Genomic DNA, 27176 nt, shown 5'->3' with positions numbered 1-27176 from the left:
GTAGGCAGTCCATTTGGGCCTTCACCGGAGACGAGGCTCCTTTGGTGAAGGTAATGTACAGCTGACAGTCATCAGCATATAGAGATCTTGCAGTCACGTGACCGGAAAGTACACAGCCGCCATCTTGTCGGTAAAAAACACAGCTGAATACTGCTGCACTCGTGTACAAAATGGATCAATTTCAACCGACGGACTACACAGCTCATTTTTCTAATGAACAGATAACTAGATACATGTCTAAAATAAACGACCTACAGATTAGTGACCCTTATCGCTTACCGGACGTAGTTTTCACGACCGTGTCAGTGGATATGGAACTGCCAGAGGTGGAATACCCAGATGTGTATAATTACCTCATCAACTTTCCCTCGCTGTTCAGTGGTGAAGCACTGCGTGCTTATAAATCTCTGGACAGTTATCTTTACAGAAATTCAGGATTTGTCAGCCGCCCTCAGATGTGGCATCTTGTAAACAAGAAAATAACAATCCTCATTGGACAGGTAAGTCACTTAAGTATTACTAGTACTGATACTAGATATATCAGTAGTACCTAGTATAGCACTGACCAGCCGATTATAGAATAGAATAAGGTAATTCCAGCTGTAATTCCAAATCGTCCGTCTTGTTTACCATGGATCTGGCGTTGGAGAGGTAGAGGCTTGGCAGTGGAGATTTGAGTGGCTGTTTTCTGAGCTTAGTCAACAGGCCGGCTCTGCAGCCTCGGTTTTGCTTCCTCTCCCGACGACGCTTCCTTCGCCTGCCAGACCCGATAACAATCCACGGAGACCCCGCTGGTCTCGCTATCTCGTCCCGAATGTTGTGCATGCGATGGAAATCGCTACAAACCGTCATTTTCTGCTGGAAACCAATGTCCAGTAAGTCCATACGGTTGTAGTCGATATTGAAGTCCGGTACAGACGAACAACACGCAAAAATACACACAAAAAACATAAAAAACGTGCACAGGTAGGGAGAGCTTGTAGCCACAGCCGTTGTAGTAGAATTGTATATAGTAGGGTTTTCCAGAAGAAAAGGTAGAAGTAGAAGTAGAAGGCGGAAATATGGCGTTTGACCGACAAGATGGCGTCTGTTACAATTAAAAATGGCTATGAATATTGGTTTAATTTTGCAAACAAGATGATGTACTACAGGTTCAGCCAGAGTTCCCTAAGGGTCATGGTTGGGTTTTGTTTTTCGAGCGACTTTTGCGATCCGTTCTGTGTTGAATCTGCGTTATCAGATATAGCATAGCTAGCTGCGTACTCTATGCCGTAGCCTGACGTGCACCTCTCTGCAAATCTAACCACACGCTGTAGCGATGCAGACCACAACAACTGTGATTGGTTGGTCAGCTTGATAGAATCACATTTCCAGCTCCTCCTCCTCCTCCGTGAAAATCAGAAATTTGGTTTCACGATATTTTGTGGAAATATAAACTTTGTATAGTGAGGCTTTATAGTGGCTGTAGATCATTATAACAGGTTAAGTCAAGTTTATTCGTATAACGCTTTTAACAACAGACATTGTCGCTAAAGCAGTGTTATAGAAAATTAAAGACTTTAAACATATGAGCTAATTTTACCCCTAACGAGCAAGCCTGAGGTGATGGTGGGAAGGAAAAACTCTTTCAGATGACACAAGGAAGAGACCTTAGATTCAAAAGGGAACCCATCCTCATCTGGATGATAACAGATAACGCGATTATAAATACAGTAACTTGCTGCTATAACGCTGTCCTATGTACGGTAGTCATAAAGTACAGCTGTGCAATCAGGAAAATCAGTATAGTTTTAGCATTAAGTCTATTTTGTTAAATATTTTGTTTGTCACCCTGAGTGAGCGTCAACGCCGTATCTATGATATACATTTGACGCAGAAGGTTTAATTCTGTGGATTTAAACAGTATTGCTTTATTTTTGTGCCTCACTCCTGAGAGTGCAGTAGGACTTCGGTTTCGAGTCGGTCATATTGCCGTATACAGAGCTAAAACACTTCAGAAATGGAAAAGCTTTCAGTAAGAGTTTCCTTAGTTTATAATTAATCATGTGAAGTTTTGTTTTCCGCTAGTCAAAACATTTTGTTTCAAAACATTTTGTCCGTGTTATTTTCTGTTTATTATTCCGGCAGTGAAATACAGAACTTGCATTCCGCTTTTCTTCCACGTGTAAATCCAGTAAATTCTGGTGTGTTTAATGCGATAGCGCCACCTAGAGGAGACGGACACCTTACGCGCAAGGATAAATGCGTCACCCTGAGTGAGCGTCAACGCCGTATGTTTCCACAGTGGACATTTGATGCAGAAGTATAAATCGGACTCTAGGGTTAAGGCAAAAATAGCTAAAATAAATCCCCAGCCTGACCCTTAGGGGGCTCTGTTGGCTCACCTTGTCTTAAGAATAAATAAATTTATAAATTCTCCCAGAAATTTTGATAAAATAAAAATGGTCAACTGAAACATAAGCGCCGTCGCAGAAATAGAGCTCCAAAGTCGGCTAAAGTGGCAGATTTCTTTGGTGGTGTTTGAAAGTTACCGAAGAGCTCTTTTGAAAGTATAATATATGTTGGTCGTTGCGATCCAGTACTATCGGACTTCACATACGTAGCTCTCGAAGGTTCTCTATGAAAGAACACGATCATGTGACCAGCGAGCACTCTGGACAGAATATTTTAACTCTATGGGTTGCGCAGTTTGGGACCTCTGGTGTTCAAACCGCACAGCTGTACAGTAATTATAATTAATCGAACGCTGATATCCACTGTGTGACTCGCACATTTCCATAATGCACATCGTTTGCATCACAGCGTCACAATGTATCGTTACACTCCTATTTGATAATGATACTATGTCAAGAAAATAAAAACTCTTCTCATTGTTGGTCTTTTGTTAACAAAACTAAATATCGTGATACTTTTATATCATGACAGTAGCTGCGTCCGAAATCGCTCACTCGTTCACTACTCACTATCAAGGGAATTACTATATAGAGGACTATACAGCGAGCTCATTGGTAAAATGAAAAAAAAAAAACACTTTCGGACACTAGTCCGCCGCGCTGGTATTTACGTCTTTACTGTCGCACAATTAAAACGTGCCAGATCAGTCGGCTGGTGGGTTTTCAAAATAATAAATGCATGCATGTATTTTTGTGATAAATCCATGTTATACTGAGCGCATTTCCTACATTAATCAATACAAAGTACCTGCAACTTTCAGTTCTTTTAAATCAAGGCTGAATCCTTTCTTCCTTTCTTTCTTCTTTGCCGCTGCCTTTTATTAAATCAAATTTGAGGCATTCGATTAATTCCTCACTCGGCACTGGAACTTTTATTCTTGTATTTTATCTGTCTTATTCTATTTTAGCTTATTTCCTCTTCCTGTTTTTAACTGTACTTGAATGTCCATTTATAATGCGTTTCTTCCTCCGTCCATTCACCACCAACACACTACAGTATTATTGTCATTTTCGTGCCACAACTTATACATTTGTGTCATAAGGAAAAACAACAAACTACTGCTATACTCGGTCTCAAATACTTCACGCTCCTTATGAAATCAGCGCAACCGCAATGCATGATGGGATATATTGCTTGGTTAGTGACCGTCGGTTGTACACTACTTTTCGTGGTGCATTGTGGGATACTATGAGCCCACTACGAGTAATAATTCTCACGATATATTCGGACAGCACTACAAAATGGCGAACTCGCTATATAGTCCACTGTAGTGAGTGGTGAGTACGTCTTTACAAAGTATCGCTCGCTCCAAGTATATCGTAACTCATTCTGTACTTGACAAACAGTGATAATTGTCTATGGATTTATACAAGGATTTGTGCCTGGGTGGTCATGATATGATTTCAGTCCTAAAATTTATTTTATTTATTTAGCTTTTGCCATAGGAAGATCTATACATATACATATATATATATATATGCACATACATCATGGCATGGGAAACCACAACAGCTTGCGCCAATTACAGTGGCCCAATTGTACCGAATTTGCATGTCTTTAAACTGTGGGGGAAACCAGAGCACCCGGAGGAAACCCACGCGGACACGGGGAGAACATGCAAACTCCGCACAGAAAGGCCCCTGTCGGCCGTGAGATTCGAACCTGGAACCTTCTTGCTGTGAGGCGACAGCGCTAACCACTACACCACCGTGCCGCCCAAAATCATACTTTGTCAAGAAAAACAAATAAATAAAAACGTTGGTCTTTCGCTAGCAAATCTAAACGATTTGATACTTAAACTATAATGTGGTGTCTTAGAATATCTTATTATTCCTCCAGATATTGCTCAAACCTTGTATAATTTAGTGGAATTCATTTTCAAAGGATTAAAGGATAAATATAGTTTGTGCCGAGGTTGCCATGATGAGATACCATTGCTTAGATTTTGTTACTGATATCAGAATGGTAAAAAAAAAATAAAGTGCTTGTTGTCGCTGTTTGTCAGCTTTCACACCACGCTTAAGGTACAAAACGAATTTTTACACATTTGTAGTTGCAAATGTTAAAATGTGCTACTTGTCCCTTGTCCTCATCTGCCACATTCTACTTCCACTTTCTACTCTGAGATCTGGTATTTACAATCAACAATGCAAAAAAAAAAAAAGTTTTGCTTTGACTCACCTTTGCACTAAATGGCATGTGGACGATACGATATGAAAGAAAAGTCATGATACCTGTAGATGTTGTCACAGCAGATGATCTGGATCAGATCGTTCGTTCTTTTAGTTTTTGTTTCACTAACAAAGTCCAGCAACATGTCAGAGGTGCCATGTTTTACAGTACATTCAGAGATTTGATTTTTACAATGGAGTTTTTAATTCAAATCAACTTTATTGATACGTACAACATTGAAGACCCCAAGTGTTGGCTAACCATAGTGCTGTTTAAAATAAAGTCAGGTGTGAATGAACAGAATGAAATTTAAAAAAAAAATAAAATAATAGAATTAAAAGACAAAGTAATGGATGATAAGGGAGGATTAAACAGAAGCCTGTAAAGCTGCTTTGTGAGAATGTATGCTGTTAAAAGAGTGATATAATTCAAACTGAATTGAAGACTCAGTGCTACATGAACATCTGGCAGAACAAATAAATCGGATTTAAGTTACAAAGCAGAAACGTGGCGATCTGTATAATATTTTGTGTCGCTGATATCATTTCATCACATCTCCAATTTTAACTTTAAACCACTTTGCGTTTACAGTGGTGCTTGAAAGTTTGTGAACCCTTGAGAATTTTCTATATTTCTGCATAAATATGACCGAAAACATCATATTTTCACACAAGTCCTAAAAGTAGATAAAGAGAACCCAGTTAAACAAATGAGACAAAAATATTATACTTGGCCATTTATTTATTGAGGAAAATGATCCAATATTACATATCTGTGAGTGGCAAAAGTATGTGAACCTCTAGGATTAGCAGTTAATTTGAAGGTGAAATTAGAGTCAGGGGTTTTCAATCAATGGGATGACGATCAGGTGTGAGTGGGCACCCTGTTTTATTTAAAGAACAGGGATCTATCAAAGTCTGATCTTCACAACACATGTTTGTGGAAGTGTATCATGGCACGAACAAAGGAGATTTCTGAGGACCTCAGAAAAAGTGTTGTTGATGCTCATCAGGCTGGAAAAGGTTACAAAACCATCTCTAAAGAGTTTGGACTCCACCAATCCACAGTCAGAGAGATTGTGTACAAATGGAGGAAATTCAAGACCATTGTTCTACTCCTGGGGAGGGTTCAACCAACAAAGATCACTCCAAGAGCAAGGCGTGTAATAGTCAGCGAGGTCACAAAGGACCCCAGGGGAACTTCTAAGCAACTGAAGGCCTCTCTCACATTGGCTAATGTTAATGTTCATGAGAACACTGAACAACAATGGTGTGCATGGCAGGAAAAATGTTTTGTGGACAGATGAGACCAAAATAGAAATTTTTGGTTTAAATGAGAAGCGTTATGTTTGGAGAAAGGAAAACACTGCATTCCAGCATAAGAACCTTATCCCATCTGTGAAACATGGTGGTGGTAGTATCATGGTTTGGGCCTGTTTTGCTGCATCTGGGCCAGAACGGCTTGCCATCATTGATGGAGCAATGAATTCTGAATTATACCAGCAAATTCTAAAGGAAAATGTCAGGACATCTGTCCATGAACTGAATCTCAAGAGAAGGTGGGTCATGCAGCAAGACAACGACCCTAAGCACACAAGTCGTTCTACCAAAGAATGGTTAAAGAAGAATAAAGTTAATGTTTTGGAATGGCCAAGTCAAAGTCCTAACCTTAATCCAATGGAAATGTTGTGGAAGGACCTGAAGCGAGCAGTTCATGTGAGGAAACCCACCAACATCCCAGAGTTGAAGCTGTTCTGTATGGAGGAACGGGCTAAAATTCCCCAAAGCCGGTGTGCAGGACTGATCAACAGTTACCGCAAACGTTTAGTTGCAGTTATTGCTGCACAAGGGGGTCACACCAGATACTGAAAGCAAAGGTTCACATACTTTTGCCACTCATCTCATCTCATCTCATTATCTCTAGCCGCTTTATCCTTCTACAGGGTCGCAGGCAAGCTGGAGCCTATCCCAGCTGACTACGGGCGAAAGGCGGGGTACACCCTGGACAAGTCGCCAGGTCATCACAGGGCTGACACATAGACACAGACAACCATTCACACTCACATTCACACCTACAGTCAATTTAGAGTCACCAGTTAACCTAACCTGCATGTCTTTGGACTGTGGGGGAAACCGGAGTACCCGGAGGAAACCCACGCGGACACGGGGAGAACATGCAAACTCCACACAGAAAGGCCCTCGCCGGCCCCGGGGCTCGAACCCAGGACCTTCTTGCTGTGAGGCGACAGCGCTAACCACTACACCACCGTGCCGCCCACTTTTGCCACTCACAGATATGTAATACTGGATCATTTTCCTCAATAAATAAATGAGCAAGTATAATATTCTTGTCTCATTTGTTTAACTGGGTTCTCTTTATCTACTTTTAGGACTCGTGTGAAAATCTGATCATGTTTTGGGTCATATTTATGCAGAAACATAGAAAATTCTAAAGGGTTCACAAACTTTCAAGCACCACTGTATGTTGATTTGTTTCCCAGAACATGAGCTCACATATGTTAATCATTACACACATGTTGCTCATTAGAGCTCGTCTTCGCACGCGTGCGTGTTTTTAGATTTGTTAATGAACCTGAAAATGCAGTTTGTTCGCAACGTAATATTTTCTCACCTTGTTGCTTAAAACGGCATCACGTCACACGTTTAACTGACAAAATTCATGCTTGTATATTAGTGCCATACACACGTGCGTGCGCACACACCTACAGTATATATGAAGTCAACAGGAAGGTTACAGGCGTTAAACAACTCCCACATACAGTACTGATAATTACATTTAAATAAAGAGCAGAAAGCGTGTCTGAGTAACGAGAGCAATGATTTGATTTTCTCAGAGTAACCGTGCCAAACTAAACCGTCGTTATTTTCATACCTGAAGTACTGAGAGTATTATTGAACTCGATGTTCAGATCTGCAGAAGAACAGGTACCTGGTTGGATTTCGTAATAATTTTGCGAAACATTTGTACACCAGTGACTGTATCTGACTTTCTTGCCTGAGTAGATACAGGCGTTTCTTGCCGCTCGTAACATATTTACCACAAAAACTCAGCTGCATGTCATTTCATTACATCACTGCATTGCATTACACCCATGACACATATCTGTAACCGTTTTCTTTCTGAGTATTTTTCATATATTTCCATAGAAGTTCTGAGGCTTGGTCTAGAAGTGTAGTTAATCCAGTTGAGAGTTATACTGTAAACACCACTGAGGTGGAGGTTATGTTTTTCACTGAAGTTGCCTTCTCTTTTGGTTCCAGCTCCATCTGTGTTCGTTTAGTGGACTAGAACTGGCTGTTTTAGTGTGTGGGTGTGGATGAGCTTGTTCGTAATGCAGGACTGATATCCAAACTCTGAGTACTGTCTGATACATGATGCTGATCGGATACTCCCGACAATTTGCATGCGCGTACAAGAGCTGATGTTTCAGTTCACAAACACAAGGCATAAAATTCATCTGTGAGTTGGATCCGATACCAACCCCAGTACTGGTGTGAGAGCGACACATTGAAAGTTTCTTTTTGTATGGGAAAGCCATTCGCCATGGCCTAATGGTTAGATAAGCAGCTTTGTCGGTTTGATTCTCTGGACCAGCCGGAATGGTTGAAGTGCCCTTGAGCAAGGCATCTAACCCCCAACTGCTTCCCAGGCTGCTCTGGGTATGTTGTACGTCACTCTGGATAAGAGCGTCTACTGAGTTATTCATTCAGTCTTTATCCTGGTCAGGGTCACACTGGATCCGGAGCCAATCCCAAGAACGCTGGGGATAAGGCATAGCGAAATCACACCTAGGGGCAGTTTTACCATTTCTGATCCACCTGTCTGCATGTTTTTTGGGAGAAAGTTTGGAGGAAACTGGAGAACCCATATGAAACCCACACACACCCCTTTTCCACCAAATCAGTTCCAGGGCTGGTTCGGGGCCGGTGCTGGTTCACAACTCGTTCAACTTGCGAGCCAGCTGAGAACCAGTTTGCTTTTCCATCGCTCGCAGTGCTAAGAGAAGACATGCCATTACGTCGCTGTATACGTCAGTTACGTCATTGTATACATCATTGCGTCGCTGTATATGTCAGTTACATTGCTATGTTTACATAAACCTTGGCGCGAATATCGAAGCAAAAACAACGCGGAAGAAGCAGCAGCAGCAACAACAACAATAATAATAATGGATGACTTCGCGTTTGTACAGCTGCTGCTTCTCGTCAAAGCCTGGATGGCCCTAAATTTTTTTAAATTTTAATGAGAGCAAAACTGAAATTCTAGTATTTCAGCCTAGCGCTTCCCGTGGCCGACACATTGACCTTGGCCCTCTTGGACCCTACGAGAAAGGTACTGCAAAAAACCTTGGCGTGTACTTAGATCCCCTCTTTAAAATGGAAAAACAAATAAATATGGTTGTTAGATCTAGCTTTTATCAATTACGGCTTTTATCCAAGGTTAAACCTTTTTTATCTTTTAAAAATTTCGAAATGGTCATCCATGCATTTGTCTCCTCACGCCTGGACTATGGTAATGCTTTGTATGCTGGCATAAGCGCTACTGCCCTCTCACGCCTACAACTAGTTCAAAATGCTGCAGCCCGCCTTCTTACCAAAACAAGAAGGCGTGAGCATATTACACCGGTGCTGGCTGCCCTCCACTGGCTCCCTATACAGTATAGAATACATTTTAAGATTCTTTTATTTGTTTTTAAATCTTTACACGGGTTGGCACCATCCTACCTGGCTGATCTTTTAAAAATTCACACTCCCGCCAGAGCACTGAGGTCAGCTGACCAACTACTACTAGATGTGCCCCCCTCCAGACTACAGAGTAGAGGGGACAGGGCCTTTGCTGTCATTGGCCCTAAACTCTGGAATGAGCTCCCTCTTCACATCCGCCTGGCCCCCTCCTTGTCTGATTTTAAAACCTACCTTAAAACGCATTTCTATGCACAGGCTTTTAACTCTATAAGACCTTAGTCTCGTCTGTTTTAATATACCTAGGGCTTTTGAGGTTTTATTTTATCTATCTATGTCTGAAATCCCGCTTTTAACCCATCTTTTATTGGCAAAATTGTCACTTTGTTTTATTCTTTTAATATATTTATATTCCATCTAGGGCGGCACGGTGGTGTAGTGGTGTTAGCGCTATCGCCTCACAGCAAGAAGGTCCGGGTTCGAGCCCCGGGGCCGGCGAGGGCCTTTCTGTGCGGAGTTTGCATGTTCTCCCCGTGTCCGCGTGGGTTTCCTCCGGGTGCTCCGGTTTCCCCCACAGTCCAAAGACATGCAGGTTAGGTTAACTGGTGACTCTAAATTGGCCGTAGGTGTGAATGTGAGTGTGAATGGTTGTCTGTGTCTATGTGTCAGCCCTGTGATGACCTGGCGACTTGTCCAGGGTGTACCCCGCCTTTCACCCGTAGTCAGCTGGGATAGGCTCCAGCTTGCCTGCGACCCTGTAGAAGGATAAAGCGGCTACAGATAATGAGATGAGATGAGATATTCCATCTACTGTAAATAGCCCCCCTCTTGTGCTGGTATTTTATTATTGTTCTCCTATGTGTTTTACGGTTGTTCTCAAGTCCTGCGTGTCTTTCAAGTCTTGCGTGTTTAGGGCCTTTTGTCAGCACTTTGGTCAACTGCCCTGTTGTTGTTTTTTAAAGTGCTTTATAAATAAACCTTGACTTGACTTGACATTTAAAAATGGCGATCTTTCGCGGTCTTGTTATTGTTGTCGGTCTTAACAACTCCGCCCCCCCCCCGCTGACGTAAGCGGTTCTTTCCTCTGGCCCAGCAGAGAGTTGGTGCTAGCCTGGAACCGGTTTTTCTGGCCCCAGAGCCAGTTCTTTGTCAGTGGAAACAGAAAACCCGGTTCCAAACTAAGCACTGGCCCCGAACCAGCCCTGGAACTGCTTTGGTGGAAAAGGGGCAAGGAGAACCTGAGCTCTGGATCGAAGCCCAGACCCTGGAGCTAAAGTCAATAGGAAATTTTATAGGCTTTAAACAACACCAACATGCTCATGCTTTTCTCAGAGTCATCTTGAAATACTACAAAATTGTATACATGACTTATATCGTGAAAACTTTTAAGTATCATTGCGTAATTATTTTCCATATCGGACACTCCTGGAATACTGACCGTGTTGAATTTGATGTTCAGCTTTGCAGAGAAACAGGTTTGGATTTTGTAATGTTCTCAAACGACTGTATCCTACTTTCTTACTAACAGTTGAATTTAAAAGAAAAGATTAAATTAGCATGATAATTTGTACTTGTGTTTCATTTTCACGCTTAAAGGGGAACTGAAGCCAAATTTTTTTTTATCATCAAAATTCTATTGATCTCATTTTATTAAGTATAGGAATGCATTTTTGATCGCTATTTTGTCGCTGCTATAGCAAGTTATGAGTGTTTTTGAAATACGCTCTGTAATATATCAGTCCGTATGTCAAAGCAATGGCCGTAAACGAGATTCTTTGAGACCTGTGCGAGACATCGTAGGACGGAAGTAAAACGTACAGCGGAAATCAAACGCTGTGTCCGAAATCGCTCACTCGTTCCCTACTCCCTATATAGGGAATTACTATATAGAGGACTATACAGTGAGCTCATTGGTAAAATGAAAAAAACGCTTTCGGACACTAGTCCGTCACGCTGGTATTTACATCATTGCTGTCACACAATTAAAACGTGCCAGATCAGTCGGCTGGTGGGTTTTCAAAATAATAAATACATGCGTGTGTTTTTTGTGATAAATCCATGTTATACTGAGCGCATTTCCTACATTAATCAATACAAAGTACCTGCAACTTTCAGTTCTTTTAAATCAAGGCTGAATACTTTCGTTCTTCTTTGCCGCTGCCTTTTATTAAATCAAATTTGAGACTTTTAATTTGATTTCTTTCAGCGCGACCGCAATGCATGATGGGATATATTGCTTTGGTCAGTGACCATCGTTGTAGACTACTTTTCGTGATGCATTGTGGATACTTTGAGTGCACTATATAGGGTGCAAATAATCCTCACTACGGTTTCGGACAGTACTACAAAATGTCTGTCTGTCTGTCTGTCTATCTATCTAATAATTCTTTTCCCATATCTTATTCTTTTTTTTTTATTTGTATATGTAAATACTTAATTTAATTTATCTAGAAGCTTTCTCTATTTTCTATTCTGTTTATCCTGTAATGATGCTGCTGGAATTTTAATTTCCCTGAGGAAACCCTCCCAAAGGGATCAATAAAGTTCTATCTAATCTAATCTAACGAGGAGGGAGCGATTTCAGACACAGGGCAACATCTGCCAACGTTGATAAATACATGCTCTTTCGAATGCTGATGTAATCAAGCCGGAAGTTTTGTTTGTTTTGATAGCAATCAGGAAAGTTTGAAAAAAAGTAGGCAGTAATCGTCATTTAAACTCATTTTTTGTGCAATATCTCGTTTGGAAAACAGTTTTCAAAATGGCGGCACTGACACCTGGCTGACACTTCACGTTTCGAAGTCTCGCACAAGTCTCGTGAAGATCGCGCGGATAAGTGACGCCTGCCGTGGACCAAACGAACTCAATTCAACATGGCTAAGAACCGAATAGGCCGATGAGTATAATATTTAATTGCAATTAGTTGCCGATATGAGTCACGATATAGGGTTACTAAAACCAAAAACATATAATTGAATAACACAAGAAATAAAGCAAGTTTAAAAATGACTTCATTTCCCCTTTAATGCACAGGTAATGAGTGTTTTCAAATTTGAGAAATGGTCTGAAGCCTGTGTCTTTCTGAGGAGATTTAGTTTTTATGATTAAAATGATGTCTTTCATGCCAAACAATACACTTGTCAGGTTGAGGAAAATCTTCCTCACGTCCATGTGTGTGTGGTGTTTTTTTTTTTTTTTTAATATAAAAGAAAAATTCTGACTTGAAATCCAGCGAATTCATAATTAGACATATCTGACCCCCGCTTATGTATGTATTCTTATTCTCACTGTTTTTTTTAAGGACAGAAACCATTTCCACTTTGATGACCAGAACATTCAGTCTTCCCCTTTTGACTGGACGTCCCTGATGGAGGACGAGCTACTCCCACAGGAAAGCAGAATCTAGCAGATGACACTTTGGATCACTTGTCCAATGCTGAAGATGTGCGAGGGACACGAGAAGAACGTCTCCTTTTTCTATGCGATTAAAAACAAGACCATCAGTGCGACCTGGAAGCCGAGGGACTTCGTGGTGGTGGGACTCGGGGTCCCTGTGTGTAGCTTCATCCTCCTCGCCAACCTGCTGGTGATGGTGGCCATCATCGTGAACCGCCGCTTCCACTTCCCCATCTATTACCTGTTGGGCAACATGGCGGCAGCGGACCTGTTTGCTGGCATCTCCTACCTCAACCTCATCTTCCACACGGGACCGTGGACCATCGGGCTCACGCAGAATCAGTGGCTGGTGCGAGGAGCGCTGATCGAGATGAGTCTAACGGCGTCTGTGGTCAACCTGCTGGCTGTGGCATGGGAGAGACACCAGAGCATTTTCACCATGCAGCTGCACAGCACTATGTCCAACCGTCGCGTGCTGCTGTTCATCGTGAGTATCTGGGTCATAGCCATCATCATGGGCCTCGTCCCCACCATGGGCTGGAACTGTGTGTGCGATATTGCGTCCTGCTCCACCGTGGCGCCGCTTTACACCCGCAGCTTCCTGGTGTTCTGGGCTGTTCTCAACCTTATGACCTTCTCCATCATGGTGGCCATATACACCCGCATCTTCATCTACGTGCGCCGGAAGAGCCAGGGCACGCTGCCGTTCACGCTTAATGTCCGGCAGAACGACGCACTCGTCAGGCTGATGAAAACCGTCTCCATGATTCTGGGTAAAGGTGTTTTAAACATCTTACTGGGACAGGTTAGCATAGTCATTTCAAGGAATCACAGTGATGCTAATCGGCTGTTTCAGACATTGTGCATTTTTTCATGATATATGGATGATGACAGACAACACATGACGGCATAAGCTCATTGCCTGTCTGCCAGATGAGTAGTTGTTATTATTATTATTATTATTATTATTATTATTATTAATCAGACTTTCAAGATTCTTTAAATTCAGTCTTTCTTCATTTAATTTATTTATTAATGAACAAGTTGTATTTCCTAATAATTTATAGTTACAGGGATGGCACTAGGATTTTTCTTTCTGGGTCCCCAGGACCCACATGATTGGCCAAACTGGGGTCCTTGGCATTTTTTTTTTTTTTTTTTTGTGGGTCCCAAATATTTTATATATAACAGTCAGAGAGAGAAAAAAATGATATTTTCTGCCATACAGTCGCAGCAGTGGCGGCTGGTAGTCTTTCAAACAGGGGAGGCTGGTCGGTTACGATATTTCCAGATTTTAAAAGAAAAAACACATCAGCCTTGCCCATACTCTTGCCTCTGATCTGGCTGATTGTTGGCAGGGTCACAAACTGTGAAATAACAGGTTCTTTTGGCCCATTAGCCTACTGTCCAATATATATGATGGTGGTGTTGGGGGGGTATGTTTTAACATTTTATATTTTAAAATTGTGGCATGTTGTTTAAAAATTGATCATTATTGAAAGCAGCTCTTTGTCAGGAACCTCAGCAGTAACAGCAGAGTGTTCTGGAATAGGCACAAGCACTGACCTTGGGGAGCCAAACATAGAGCTGGGTGCCACACATTTCATTCACTGACACTTTCCCTATATTTTACTTATTTTGACTGAGAAATGTTTTATTGACAATTTTGATAACCCTTCACTTTTAATCCAGGTCTGTAGTGTGAAATGTTCTCGGCTGTGTTTTTGTTTAAACGTTTTCCAAATTGTAGCGGTGTTTAATTCATATCCAGAGAAATATATATTCCAATATAATATACTCAGCATAAACATTTTAAATAGATTCTATATTTTTGGTCCATCCGTGACATATTACTGAAGTAGCCTATTTACTGTTGTTGATGTGGGTCACTTGCTGTTAGTCAATTCACTTTCTCGTACCAGGAGAGCTGAAAGGAACGAGTATTATTCCCTACCTTTTTCACCAAGTCAATTTGAGGCGTTGGTCTACCCTACTCTTTAATTTTTATTTTTTCCTCGAAAGGAAGACTGGCAAATGGCTTCGCCAAAATTAAATCAGCAATGCTTGGCATCCGTGCGCAGCTTTCTTGCTAGCTGACTAGCCCCCTCAAGTTCAAGTTCAGTCACTCAAATAAACAAAATTTCTGGAACTAAGATAGCAAACTTGACAACACCTTTATTTACAATGAAAATATATACAAACTAAAAAAGCTGGTAGAAACCGTATGTAATGAATGAAATGGAAATGTAAGCTGATCTCTTACAATACACCACAGCACTTGCGAATCCACATGGGACTGAACTGAAATTCACCGCTGCCTGTCTATAGTTGAAACAAGCTGTCAATCAAAGAAAATATCCGTCCGCTTTCACCAATCACCAGTCTCCTCGCGGAACCTGCCATGTCCCTCCCACTGTGAGGCTGGGAGTCCGTGGGCGGGCATTTTCGCAGTATTTGTCCAATAATCGTCTTGCATTTTGATATTGAAAAGCGCAGAGCTCCCAAATGCCAGTGAAGTCCACTGAGGCTGGGCTGCATCGTGCTGTCACGAGGGGGAAAAACTCACGCACACATTAGGCGAACTGGGGAAAGTTATAACGGAATGATTTCACACTGTAGTTGGGTTGAGCACACACATTTTTATGATTCTGGATCTGAAATAGCAATGTTATAACTTTTGCAGTTTCAGATCCAGAATTTTTAGAGGAGGCTGAGCCTCCCTCGTTGTCTTGGAGCAATCGCCCGTGAGTCGCAGCGTGCCACCACGATCCTGCCTTTTTCTCTTTTTTTCACTGAGAATCCATGGAGTTAAAGGATTTTAGGTCATTCTTTGCAAGTGGTTAACCTGGCATTGTTCTTTTTAGATGTAACTTCTACAAGTTTATCTCTAGAGGTTTATTAAATTTGGCTTACAATCACTCATGTACGTACACTTGTGCTGGTTGCTGGCAAACACAAAGCTTGCCAGGCAACATGGCCGTGCAAACGAATCCGCAGTTGTGATAACGTCATGTCATGTGACCTTTTCGTTCCGTTCGGTTTTGCTTTGTTTGCCAAACAACATAATCTAACAAATTCGCCAAGGTGATCAGGAAAAATTCAAGTCGGAGCCCTGCGTCCAAGGACACATTAAAATTCTGAACATGCGTGATTGTGCAAAAAAATCAACAACAAAAATGCACGATTTCTGCGTTAATGTGAACCCTGAGTGACATTTAAAATAAAATAGAAAGTAGTTCTCTCAATCGCGCTTCTCTTTTCTGTCACGTTGCAGAGGAACTGTGCAGCTTTTCATGTCACAGAGAAACCAGAAAACGCAAAATTCTCTGTCCTGAAGACTTTCCCGTATTACAGAGCTCCGACACTGGAGACTCCTTCCATAAGTAAATAAATGTCTCCTTAGAAGAGAGAAAGAAAGCTTTGCCATGTCAACAGATATTTTCTTTGTAAAATAGCGACACTGTTTACGATCATTCGTTAGATTGTGTAGGTAGAGTTGTTCCTAAAAACATGTGAACGTTAATGCATGAGAAGGAGAGTACTTTATATCAACCTGTGATTTGAATTTCATCTGGCTCTGCTGTCAGACTGCTGATGGGGGCTTGCTTTTTTTTTTTTTTAAATGGGATTTGGGTGGGTGTGTTAGGACGCTCCTGTAATCCTCATTTCCTATTTAGAGCGGAGATAAGATAAATGACCGAGGCATTGTTCTTCTTTTAATATCTATTGTCCTGACTTCCGAAGATCCTAACTTCTCGTTGTCACGGTTACTAAACAGATAAGGATGTTATAGTTTGGATGTTTCTGGAATACGATGCTTAGTTTTGGAGCCAAAATCACCTACTTGAACACACTTTTATTTATTTATTTATTTACTTACTTACAGTGATTTAAAACCAAATACACACAGAAAAACAAAGAAACTAATAAAACAATGCTAAAGCAGAAGTGAAAATCTGCATTTTAGTTTACTCTGCTGTTGCTGATTATTCCCGAAGGCGCAGGGGTAGATCAGTGATGAAGGTTGTGTGCTAGTAACCGGAGCGTTGGGAGTTTAAATCCCTCAGAGACGCTGTTGAGCCCTTGAGCAACACCCTTCACCCCTCCAGCCCCCGGGGCTCCATACCAGTCCTGACCCTGTGCTCTGACCCCAGATCATTTCCAGCGAGGGATATGCGAAAGAAGTGTTTCATTGTACTGTACAAACGTGTGTGTTTGGAACAATGAGCTTAAAGCAGATTGTGTTATATCACCACGTTATGCAAGATTTTTATTTATTTATTTTTGGCTGTGTGAGAAATTCTCACCACTGAAATCTCTCTGAAGGTCCCATTCACACATTTTACCTCATGTTTTCAAAATATACTGTATATATTTATCCAGTCCCAGTTAATATTTTCCTATATGCATACAGGACGTTCTTTATAAATTCAGTTAATTACCAGCTAGCCAGTATGAGCTAAATTTATATATATGAGTGATTCCACGCTTATGGGTACTGAAATGGGGACATGAACTTATTTTTAAAAATTCACCTAAAACCATTTCTTTTTTTTACCATCAGGGCACAAAACATGTAATCTTTAATGAATGATATGTTAAAAGATAACTTTAATTTTCTGAGATGTAATAAAAACATATTTATATGCCAAAGTCAGAACGTAACAGAAGTGTTGTGGACATATATATTCTCAATTTTAACAACGTAGAATTACTTTTTGGAACATAGGAAGGTGATGTTTTAGCAAATATAATTAATAAACATGTGTAGTAGAATAAACATACACATTCTTTCAATAAGATTAACATGGTATATAGCTAGATTGTAATTAATTTGTAACAGACGCGAGATGGACAATCGTAACAGAAGTAATGGAACAGACATCATTTTGGAACTCATAGGCTTGACTTTGGCATATAAATATGTTTTTATTACATCTCAGAAAATTAAAGTTATCTTTTAACATATCATTCATTAAAGATTACATGTTTTGTGACCTGATGGTAAAAAAAGAAATGGTTTTAGGTGAACTTTTAAAAATAAGTTCATGTCCCCATTTCAGTACCCATAAGCGTGGAATCACTCATATATATAATTTTTTTTTTTTTTCTAGCTAGCATACTTAAAGTGCCATTCCACCATTGGATGTATTCTTTGGCATAAAATACAATATATTTTGACAACATGTATAAATGGTATCACTAGATAGAGAAATCTTTTAGCTTCAAAATGATATATCAAACACATTTTTTTGACAAGTATATTAATTTTGCGACCAAAGTCACCTACCCTTTTAATTTCCGCACGTGATGTCATCGGCAGGTTCCCCTTCTTGTGTACCACGTGACGTGGCACATATTATCAGCAATGGTGGATAGAACGCGATAAAAATAATACCAATAAATCTAGCTAATACCAATAAATCTAGCTAACTGAAAGATTAACTCAAAATTTTTCGCAATTTTTTTGGCCCCCATATACGAGGAGAAATGACTCTCTCACTTTGGGGGTTTCCTGGTCTAAAAATAGACCGACACGTGGTACACAAGAAGGGGAACCTGCCGATGACATCATGTTTCACTACCGCGCGGAAATTAAAAGGGTAGGTGACTTTGGCCGCAAAATTAATATACTTGTCGTTGTCAAATTATGTTTGATATATCATTTTGAAGCTAAAAGATTTCTCTGTCTAGTCATGTTGTCATAAAATATATTGTATTTTATGCCAAAGAATACATCCAATGGTGGAATGGCACTTTAACGAGCTAAAACAGGATCTTTGAGAGAATTTATTCACAAACGTTCGTCATCTTCCCTGATAATGCCAGCTAGCTCTCTAATGCTAGCTAACCTGACAGGATCGATCTGATAATGTATTTATATAATGCTTATTAACTTGTATAATCCCTGTTGACACTTACTAACCTGACAGGATTTCTTTATAAATGTTAATCATCATGTTTGATAATGATAGCGATAGCTAGCTAACTTGAACTTGGCGGAATTTATTTATTATGCTTTACTATCCTCTCTATTAATAGTATCTGATCTGAGAGGATTTTTGAAAGAATTTAGCTATAAAATCCTCATAATATTTCCTTGTAATGTTAGTTAGCTACCCAATTGAGAGAATTTGTTAATAACAGTATTATCTTCCCTGCTAATACTAGCTAGCAAAACCAGAATATATTTTTTTTTAAGCTTAAAAGCATTCATAAGCGTTCTCTGCTAAAACTAGCTCTCAAATGTGAGCTAACCCGACAGGATTTCTTTGGGAATTTATTCATAAATGTTCATTGTTTTTCCCTATTAATGCTAGCTAGCAAACATGAGCTAACCTGACAGGATTTTTGTGGAAAGTTTTTCATAAATGTTCATTATGTTTCCGATTAATGCTAGCCAACCTGACAATGTTGAAAACATATTAATAAATGTTTATAATCTTTCTCTGGTAAAACTAGCTAGCAAATATGAGCTAACCTGATAGGATTTCTGAGGGAAATTATTTATAAATGTTTTTATTATTTTCCCTGTTAATGATCGCTAGCAAACATGAGCTAAACTAAGCAGGATTTCTCTGGAAATGTATTCTTAAGTGTTCATTATTTTCCCTTTTAATGCTAGCTAACCTGACAAAATGTTAAAAATGTATGAATGTTTTTATAATCATTCTCTGTTAAAACTAGCTGTCAAATATGAGCTAACCTGACAGAATTTCTGAGGGAATTTATTCATAAATGTTTATCTTCCCGATTAATGCTTGCTAGCTGACCTCAGGTAATCTGGAGTGATTTCTGAGATAATTCATCCGTAATTGTTTATCTTCCCTATTAATGCTAGCTAGCAAATATGAGCTAACCTGACAGGATTTCTCTGGAAATTTATTCTTAAATGTTTCTTATTAAGGCTAGCTCACCTGACAATGTTGAACAAGTATTAATAAATGGTTATCTTTTTCTCTGCTAAAACTAGCTATCAAGTATGAGCTAACCTGACAGGATTTCTGAGGGAATTTATTCGTAAATATTCATTATCTTCCGCATTTATGCTAGCTAACCTGACAGAACGTTGAAAATGTATTAATAAACCTCGAAAATATTTGCTAGCTACCACTAGCAGAGAAACACGAGGTAAACTGATAGGATTTTGTGAGAATTCATCCATAAAACGTTCTTGATCTTTCCCCGGTACGACTCGCTAGCTAATGTGAGCTAACCTGACAATGTTTAAGGGAATTTATTTATAAATGTTTATCTTCTTGCTGATTTCTAACTAACGGGACAGGATTTATTTATAAATGTTCTCTGCTACTACTAGCTAGCTAGCTAAATGAGCGAACAATAGGCCTACAGGATTTACGAGAGACTGTAGCTCATTCTAGGTAGCTAACATGAACTAAACCGATTAGAATTTGAGAGAATTCATCCATAAAACGTTCTTGATCTTTCCCCGGTACGACTCGCTAGCTAATGTGAGCTAACCTGACAATGTTTAAGGGAATTTATTAATAAATGTTTACCTTCTTGCTGATTTCTAACTAACGGGACAGGATTTATTTATAAATGTTCTCTGCTACTACTAGCTAGCTAGCTAAATGAGCGAACAATAGGCCTACAGGATTTACGAGAGACTGTAGCTCATTCTAGGTCGCTAACATGAACTAAACCGATAAAATTTGAGAGAATTCAGCCATCAATGTTTCTAATCCATCTGTGAGCTAATCTGATTTCTGACCGAGTCCTGTGAAACGAGAACCTTCTCTTGCTAGCATTTAATAGTTCATTAAAAGTAGACTGATGATAAAAAGTAAATTTTCTTCTCTGATTTGTTAACTAATGCGAAGGAATAAAAAAAATGCCTTAACATTTAACCTGACAGGATTTATTTATTTATAAATATTCATGATTTTTCCTGCTAGTTAGTGAACGTGAGGTAAAATTTGACAGAATTTGAGAGAACCTCGTAAGAAAAAAGTTCACACATGCAAACGTGTGTATATATATTTTTATTTTACTCAGGCTTTTGCGCTCTACGTCATTTCACCTTCCAGTCAGTTGAGAACTAATTACGGCTAGATGACTAATCCCCGACATAATGAAGAGTTGAGGAAAGGGAGGGGAAAATGGAAGGCAACAATAAAGGGAGCAGCAGCCAGCAGGAGCATTAAAATGTTTAAAATAGTCTGTCCTGTGTGTGTCGTGAATGTGATCTGCTGATGTTCATGTCGTGAGGAATGCTAATTGTGCAGTAACACTCTATAGGAAACAGATGTTAATGAATTGACATACAGAACCTAATGAAAACAAGTCGAGGCATTCTTAAGATGTGACTCATTCTGTGTGCGCGCACGCGCGTGCACCCAGTAAACAGGATGTGGGCATTGACTGACTAAGACATGTATACACACACACGACCCAAAGTACACACAAACTGATTTTTCCTTGCTTTGTCTGTATCTTTGTTCTCAGGTGCCTTTGTGATTTGCTGGACTCCCGGGTTGGTCATCCTACTCCTGGACGGGTTGCAATGCCAACACTGCCATGTGCTGAAATACGAGAAGTACTGCCTGGTTCTGGCTGAATGCAACTCTCTGGTTAACCCCATCATCTACTCGTGTCGCGACGCAGACATGAGGAACACGTTTAAGCGCATCCTGTGTTTCCTGTGTAGGAGGAACAGGGAGCAGGAGGTCGAGCCGAGTCCCATCTCCACGGACACTTTGAAATCGGAGAGGTTGTTGATGGAGAAATACTCGGACAACCACAACCACAGAGCGCGCATGTCTTCCTGAACTCTCGCCTTCTGTTTGTCGGGGGGGGGGGAAGGGGTAATACTTAAACCCACCGTTCTCTGTATGCTTGTGAATGACACGAGGGGTAAGTAAATGTAGCAGGAGATCCGATCTGTACGTCTCGCACTCGACAGCTGACACCACGTCTTTCTACGACAGTCAGCTGATGTTTTTCTGTTAAGTTAGCAATAAAACGCGACCGTTTCCACCCTGATTATTTTCCTATAACTCGTTCCTGTAAAGTGTTTTATTCCAATTGCGCCACAGCCGATGATTTGCCAAAGATTCGAATTTATTTATTAAACAGACACTGTGTACTTTTTATCCATTTATCGTACAACAGCTGTAAACACTTGTTCTCCGAGAAAACGTCGTCAGATCAACAATTACATTTTTTTTCTACGCAGCATCTGCACAAACTAATTCAGAGTCCATCGGTATTAGAATAAGGGCATTAAAACCTGTGATTTGCATTGTGGATGGAACTACCGTACCATCATGGCTGTGCTGTTATAGAAAATTAATCAACCAATCAGATTTGAGAATTGAACAGTGCTGTGGTATTAAAGTCTAATTTATAGTAGCTCTACAGTTCTCTTCTAAACACCTTTTTTTTCCGTGAGGACTCACTAAGGACCGACTGACCAGTAACGTTCAACGAGGTCCACCAACAGGACACCACCGTCCTCCTTTGTACATGTACATCCATCCTTTTTGTTTCCTTTGTTTTAATTCTCAGGATTAGATGCTCCCTCCGTCCCTCCAGGACTTTTCAAACCATGATTTAAAAAAAAAAAAGAACAAAAAAAACCTGTGCCATACGTTGTTAAAACGTTTTAAGAAAACGTCCATGTTAACTTTTGATATCTTGTAGACAATCACAGTAATCTCTCCCTGTCCTTAAAAACAATTTTTTTTTTTCTTCTTCTTCAAATGTCTCCATTCTCATCGTTTTTGCAAGCTTTGTTGCTTAAGTGAGCGGAGTCATTTACAAAGTCACTGTAGCATTTGACTCATGAACACCGTTTGACTGGGCATCATACTGTGATCAGTACGAACAAAAAAAATTGCACTCTTCTGTTATATAGTCTTGATGGACTGCATTGCTAACAGTTTGTACAAATACACAGGTGATTATAGGAAATCGCACGCTCTGATTATCGAGAAATAATCAGAATTTCTCGATAATCACCTTGAGTGACTTCGCAAAACGGCGGCCGAGCGCTTCGTCACCGTAAGCGAGGAAGAATTACAAATTATGAAAGGAAACGCTGTTCCTAAAAGCACTAAAGATGCTGGTCTAAAACTATTCAAAAGGAAGGTGGAGTTGTGATTGATTTATTTTATCAATTTCAAAACAAAGGATTTTATGTGACTCGGCGTAGATCAGTGACGCAGATCTGCGCTGCGCTGTTGTTATATCTGCATCCTGCTTTTGAAGTATGAAATTAAAAAAAAAAAAAAATCACCTGTGTATTTATACTAAAACAATTATTGGCCTCAGGCTCAGTGAATAATTGTTAAATAGCTGCCTGGATTTTTTTTATTTTAACTAATAGCCCCTCTTTTTTTTTTTTTTTGTAAACTGGATAAAAATATTTTGAATAAACATCTGCTAACAAACTTAAACGGCTGCACACGCCCTTGATTGTCAAATATTGGGATATTTTTGCTCTATAGCACTCGCTTACTGTGCAGATAATGAACAATTCTGCTGTAATTTACACAATGACGTGTTGATGCTTTATAATACGCTGTTGGTTTGTTTGTATTATGAGTACTAGAGTTGGCTCAAACACTTTTTTTTTTTTTTTTTAATCATCGCCAAGTGATCATGATGTGAACTCACAGTAACACCACTGAGGGTCATGTGTTTGTTTGTTTTTTAAATACGTTAAAGATTAGACAATCAATCAATCAATCAACAGCATGGTGATGGTGTAGAGTTTGCATGTTGTGCACGTGGGTTTCCAGCACAGTCTAAAGGCATGCGCTGCTTCCGACGGGTTAAACGCAGCTGTTGAATTTCACTGTGCTCGCGTGTGTACGTGACGAAGGCTTTTTCTTCTAAAAATCAGTCAGTGTGTCACAGACAGGCAACATATAAACAACCCATGAAAATGTACATCAACTTTGTGATAAAAAAAACACCACAAATAAACCCCCCAGAGCTCAAAAGCACACTAGATTATTTTATTAGTTTTCAATTTTCTAATAAGGAACACTACAATTCTCATATTTCCTTTTTTTTCTTTTCTTTTTCTCTCTTACTAGAACAGTTCTAAAGTTGAGGTATAAAAGGAGTTCATACCAGACTAACAAGTCTGAAAAGGGTAGGGTTTTATATACAAGAAAAATGGAGAGAACAGGGAAGAGGTAGAGAAAAGGAAGAATGATGAATACAGAAGTGGAAAGGAAGGAAGGAAGGAAGGAAGGAAGGATATACTACAGTTCTAGGGGGGGGGGTAAAAAAAAAAAGTACATAAAACCACAAATCCATTTTATTTGGTTTTGGTGCAGTGAAATTTAACCTCGTCACATGATTGCAAGCTTTGTGTGCGCGTGTGTGTGTACAGGTTCATCTAGGATCAGTGAGGAACTGAATGCGTGTCAGGACTCTCAGTTTCTGAAACCACATCATGATCTGAGTCCGGATGAAAGACGAGTAAACTGATGAGGCTGCTTTTTTTTTTTTTTTAAACCAGATTCATGCATGAATATGCAAATCAGGTCATGATGTTCAACTTCCTGTTTAGCTTTTATCCAGAAATGGGTGATGGATTAAAATCTGACACACAAGGCCAAGGTGTAAACAGGATGTGTGAAAGGTGTCTGTCAGACAAGAAGTTCCAAGTAATTCCAGCAATGTGGCGTAACTCCGGGAAGTCGGGAACGTGTCTGTTCATGCCACAGCTGAAATCGGGGCTTAAAGCCGTCGTAAACTATGAGCGAGTTTCAGGAATGGAAATGTTGCACCCCTGGCAGCTGCACAAAAGCCTTTTTAAAGGACCAAAAAAAAAAAAAAGAGAGGCCCGAGCTGCTGGGAGACTGGATCTCCTGTTGAGCAAGCAAACACGCTCGTAAACGCACAAAAATCCGGCCTGTGACCGGAGCCGTAAACTTCTGCCTGTTTGTCGTGTTGTGTCGTGACGCTTCTAGAAGATGACCTGCTCCGTAAGAAACGCTGTACCGTTTCCGACAGGTGCCAGGAGGACCGATGCAGATACGCACAGGTACTTTAATTCAGGAGGAATCAAATTTCACTGCACCAAACTCAAAACAACAACAAATAATAATAACCAAAAACCCCAAAATCAAACTCAACAACATTACAAATACAAAATACAAACACTCCAGGTCGTTAGTGGAGTAAAGTCAGGAAGAAGGGAGGAATTAAAAATCAAAAAAGGTGTACAGTTTATAAAAAGAGAAATACACTTAAACATTCCACAATCTGTACAATGACATCCGGTGATGACGAGTACAAAAAGGAGGAAGGAAAGGGGGGGGGGAGAAAAAAAAAAGTATTATTAATTAAAAAAAATATTTTGGTGTAGTAATAGCGTTAGTTAGAAGAAAAGCCAGCCAGCTGAAATGTATTAAGTAACATTAATCTGTACAGATGTGGGTAAAAAGGTCATTTCTGCGTCACGTGTGTGTGTGTGTGTGTTTATACATAAACAAAACCCATCTTGCATTTCAGGTTTTGAGTTCATTGCGTAACAATTTCCATTCGTATAGCAGGATGCCCTGGTGCTCCCATGGTCAGTGTTAAAGCGGAAAAAAGCAAGGAGAGACAGACAGAGAGAGAGAGAGAGAGAGAGAGAAAGAGGAATAAAAAAAAACAAAAACAAACCCCGCCACCATGTCCACACTTTATTTCCGTGCTTCCTGTGTCAGGAAAGCGATCCTGGAGTTTAATGTGACGGTCCTCGATGTGTGCTGCAGTCCACCGACTTCAAAACCATGACATTTTTGGTACAACTTCAAAAAGGATGAGAGCCCTTGTTGCTCGACCAGGTTAAAGGATTTTTTTTTCTTTTCTTTTCTTAACAGGACGATGTGGCATGCTAGAATCACAGTATGGATGTTTTCTGTCGCATACAGAGAGAGATACAATCAGATAAAAAGTGTACCAAGAGAGAAAAAACAGCATACAAGAGCATAAAACCAAAACCCACTTCCTCTGCCTCCGTGGGTTTTGACATCCACCGACATTTTGCAATTTCATCTCGAACTTTTGTTTTTTTTTGGTTTGGAGTACACAGTCAGGTTGATGCAGCCTCCGAAGCTCTGGTTCGACTGATGTAATGATGTACAGACCCGTCTCCTGGAGGGCCGGAGTGCTCTGAGAAGTACGTGACGTGCGACGCTGCTTTTTTTTTTGGTCTGTCGTTCCATTACGCTCTCTCCGCTCTGCAATATTTTTACTTCTTGTCAGGGAAAAAAAAATAAAATAAAATAAAATTAAACTGACAAGCTACACAAGGACTTTCTGGTCCTTGAATTAGTCTTCAGGAATTAACATGCATGGATGGAAGACTTATTTTATCATATATTTAAGAAAACAAACAAAACAAAACCCCACAACCATCAATGTTCAGTGGCCCAACATGAAACCACAGCTCTCTCTGCTCACAGGTGGGAAAGCCACGTTATATTCAATTCTACACTGTGAGGAAAAAGCTATTAAAAGCCGCTAAGCTATTTAAATGGAGTAAAACAAAAAACAAAACGAATCTCTTATTTAAAAAAAAAAAAAAAAGGCCGGTGAGAGACCTGGCCTGCGGGTGCGTGATTAAAATATCTGTCCCCTTCTTGGCTCCAGTACAGACCTGCCCTCCACCTTCTCCTCCATTCCTCCAGGATGCTTTGGAAAAACTTCTCCAAAGTCACGACACCGAACAGTTGTGCTTAGCTGTTTTATACATATATTTATATATTTATATTTTTGGAAATGCAGGAAGACAGCAACCGAGTATAAACGTGTGAATACGTGAGCGTTCTGCTTAGGAACCGATGACATGGAGGCAGTTGTGAAAGTGCTCTCGAAAGCAGCAGAAAGCGATTGGACACAGCGACTGAGGAGAACCTCTGTGTGTGTGTGTTTTGCAGCTGTCCGGGGCGGCTCTCTGACAGATGAACACGTGACACTCGACAGCACTTTGGTTCAAAGCAGGCAGAAAGGAGATGCTGTGGGGTCTTCACTGTAGACGGTGGAGTAAGTGTGTGTGTGTGTGTGAGAGAGAGAGAGAGAGAGAGAGAGAGAGAGCCCCCCCCAACACACACACACAATCTATCCAGTGGAGACCAGAATGCTCTGACGTGTGACCTTTCTTTTTCCTTTTCCTGTGTGTCAGCCTCAGGAAGGGAGGAGCCAAGGCTCCTGGACAACTGTCCAATGAAGTCCAAACTCGAAAATGTGTGTGTGTGTGTGTCTCTCTTTCTCTCTCTCAGTAGCACTATTGGAGCTGAGAACTGGTAAAACAAAAGGCGAGCCCGAGGAGGAAGCAGAGTTGGACTGGTGGAAGCGCTGAGGTCCTCTGTGTGTGTGTGTGTGTGTGTTACTGTGTCTCTCTCAGTTGGAGGGTTGTGACTGGACTCTGCTGGGATGTCTGGGTGGAGGAGTGATGAGGTTTTCCTGCCAGCTGCTGTTGGC

General features: G+C 40.3%; 2 protein-coding genes across 10 annotated transcripts in view; one reads left to right on the top strand and one right to left on the bottom strand.

The window, feature by feature from the left end:
* lpar2a (lysophosphatidic acid receptor 2a) overlaps positions 1-23146 on the top strand; it is a 25181-nt gene extending 2035 nt beyond the window's left edge. For 2 of the 7 annotated variants that reach the window (XM_060942555.1, XM_060942558.1), the window contains exons 2-3: positions 12636-13498; positions 21195-23146. In XM_060942555.1, the coding sequence (XP_060798538.1) occupies positions 12739-13498; positions 21195-21517 (1083 nt within the window). In that variant the 5' untranslated portion in view covers positions 12636-12738 and the 3' untranslated portion in view covers positions 21518-23146. Of the gene's footprint in view, positions 501-10451; positions 10805-12630; positions 13499-21194 lie in introns of those variants that run through there. The other 5 variants (XM_060942553.1, XM_060942554.1, XM_060942557.1 and 2 more) reach the window with 4 other exon arrangements.
* Positions 23083-27176, bottom strand: part of pbx4 (pre-B-cell leukemia transcription factor 4) — a 145625-nt gene continuing 141531 nt past the window's right edge. For 2 of the 3 annotated variants that reach the window (XM_060942550.1, XM_060942552.1), the window contains one exon: positions 27087-27176. Coding sequence is in view for 1 of the 3 variants with exons in the window: in XM_060942551.1 (XP_060798534.1) it covers positions 27096-27176 (81 nt within the window). In the remaining 2 variants the exon portion in view is untranslated. The other variant, XM_060942551.1, reaches the window with a different exon arrangement.

This window comes from Neoarius graeffei, chromosome 16 (assembly GCF_027579695.1).
Source record: "Neoarius graeffei isolate fNeoGra1 chromosome 16, fNeoGra1.pri, whole genome shotgun sequence".
Classification (NCBI taxonomy): domain Eukaryota; kingdom Metazoa; phylum Chordata; class Actinopteri; order Siluriformes; family Ariidae; genus Neoarius; species Neoarius graeffei.
This window is presented reverse-complemented; position numbering and strand designations above follow the sequence as displayed.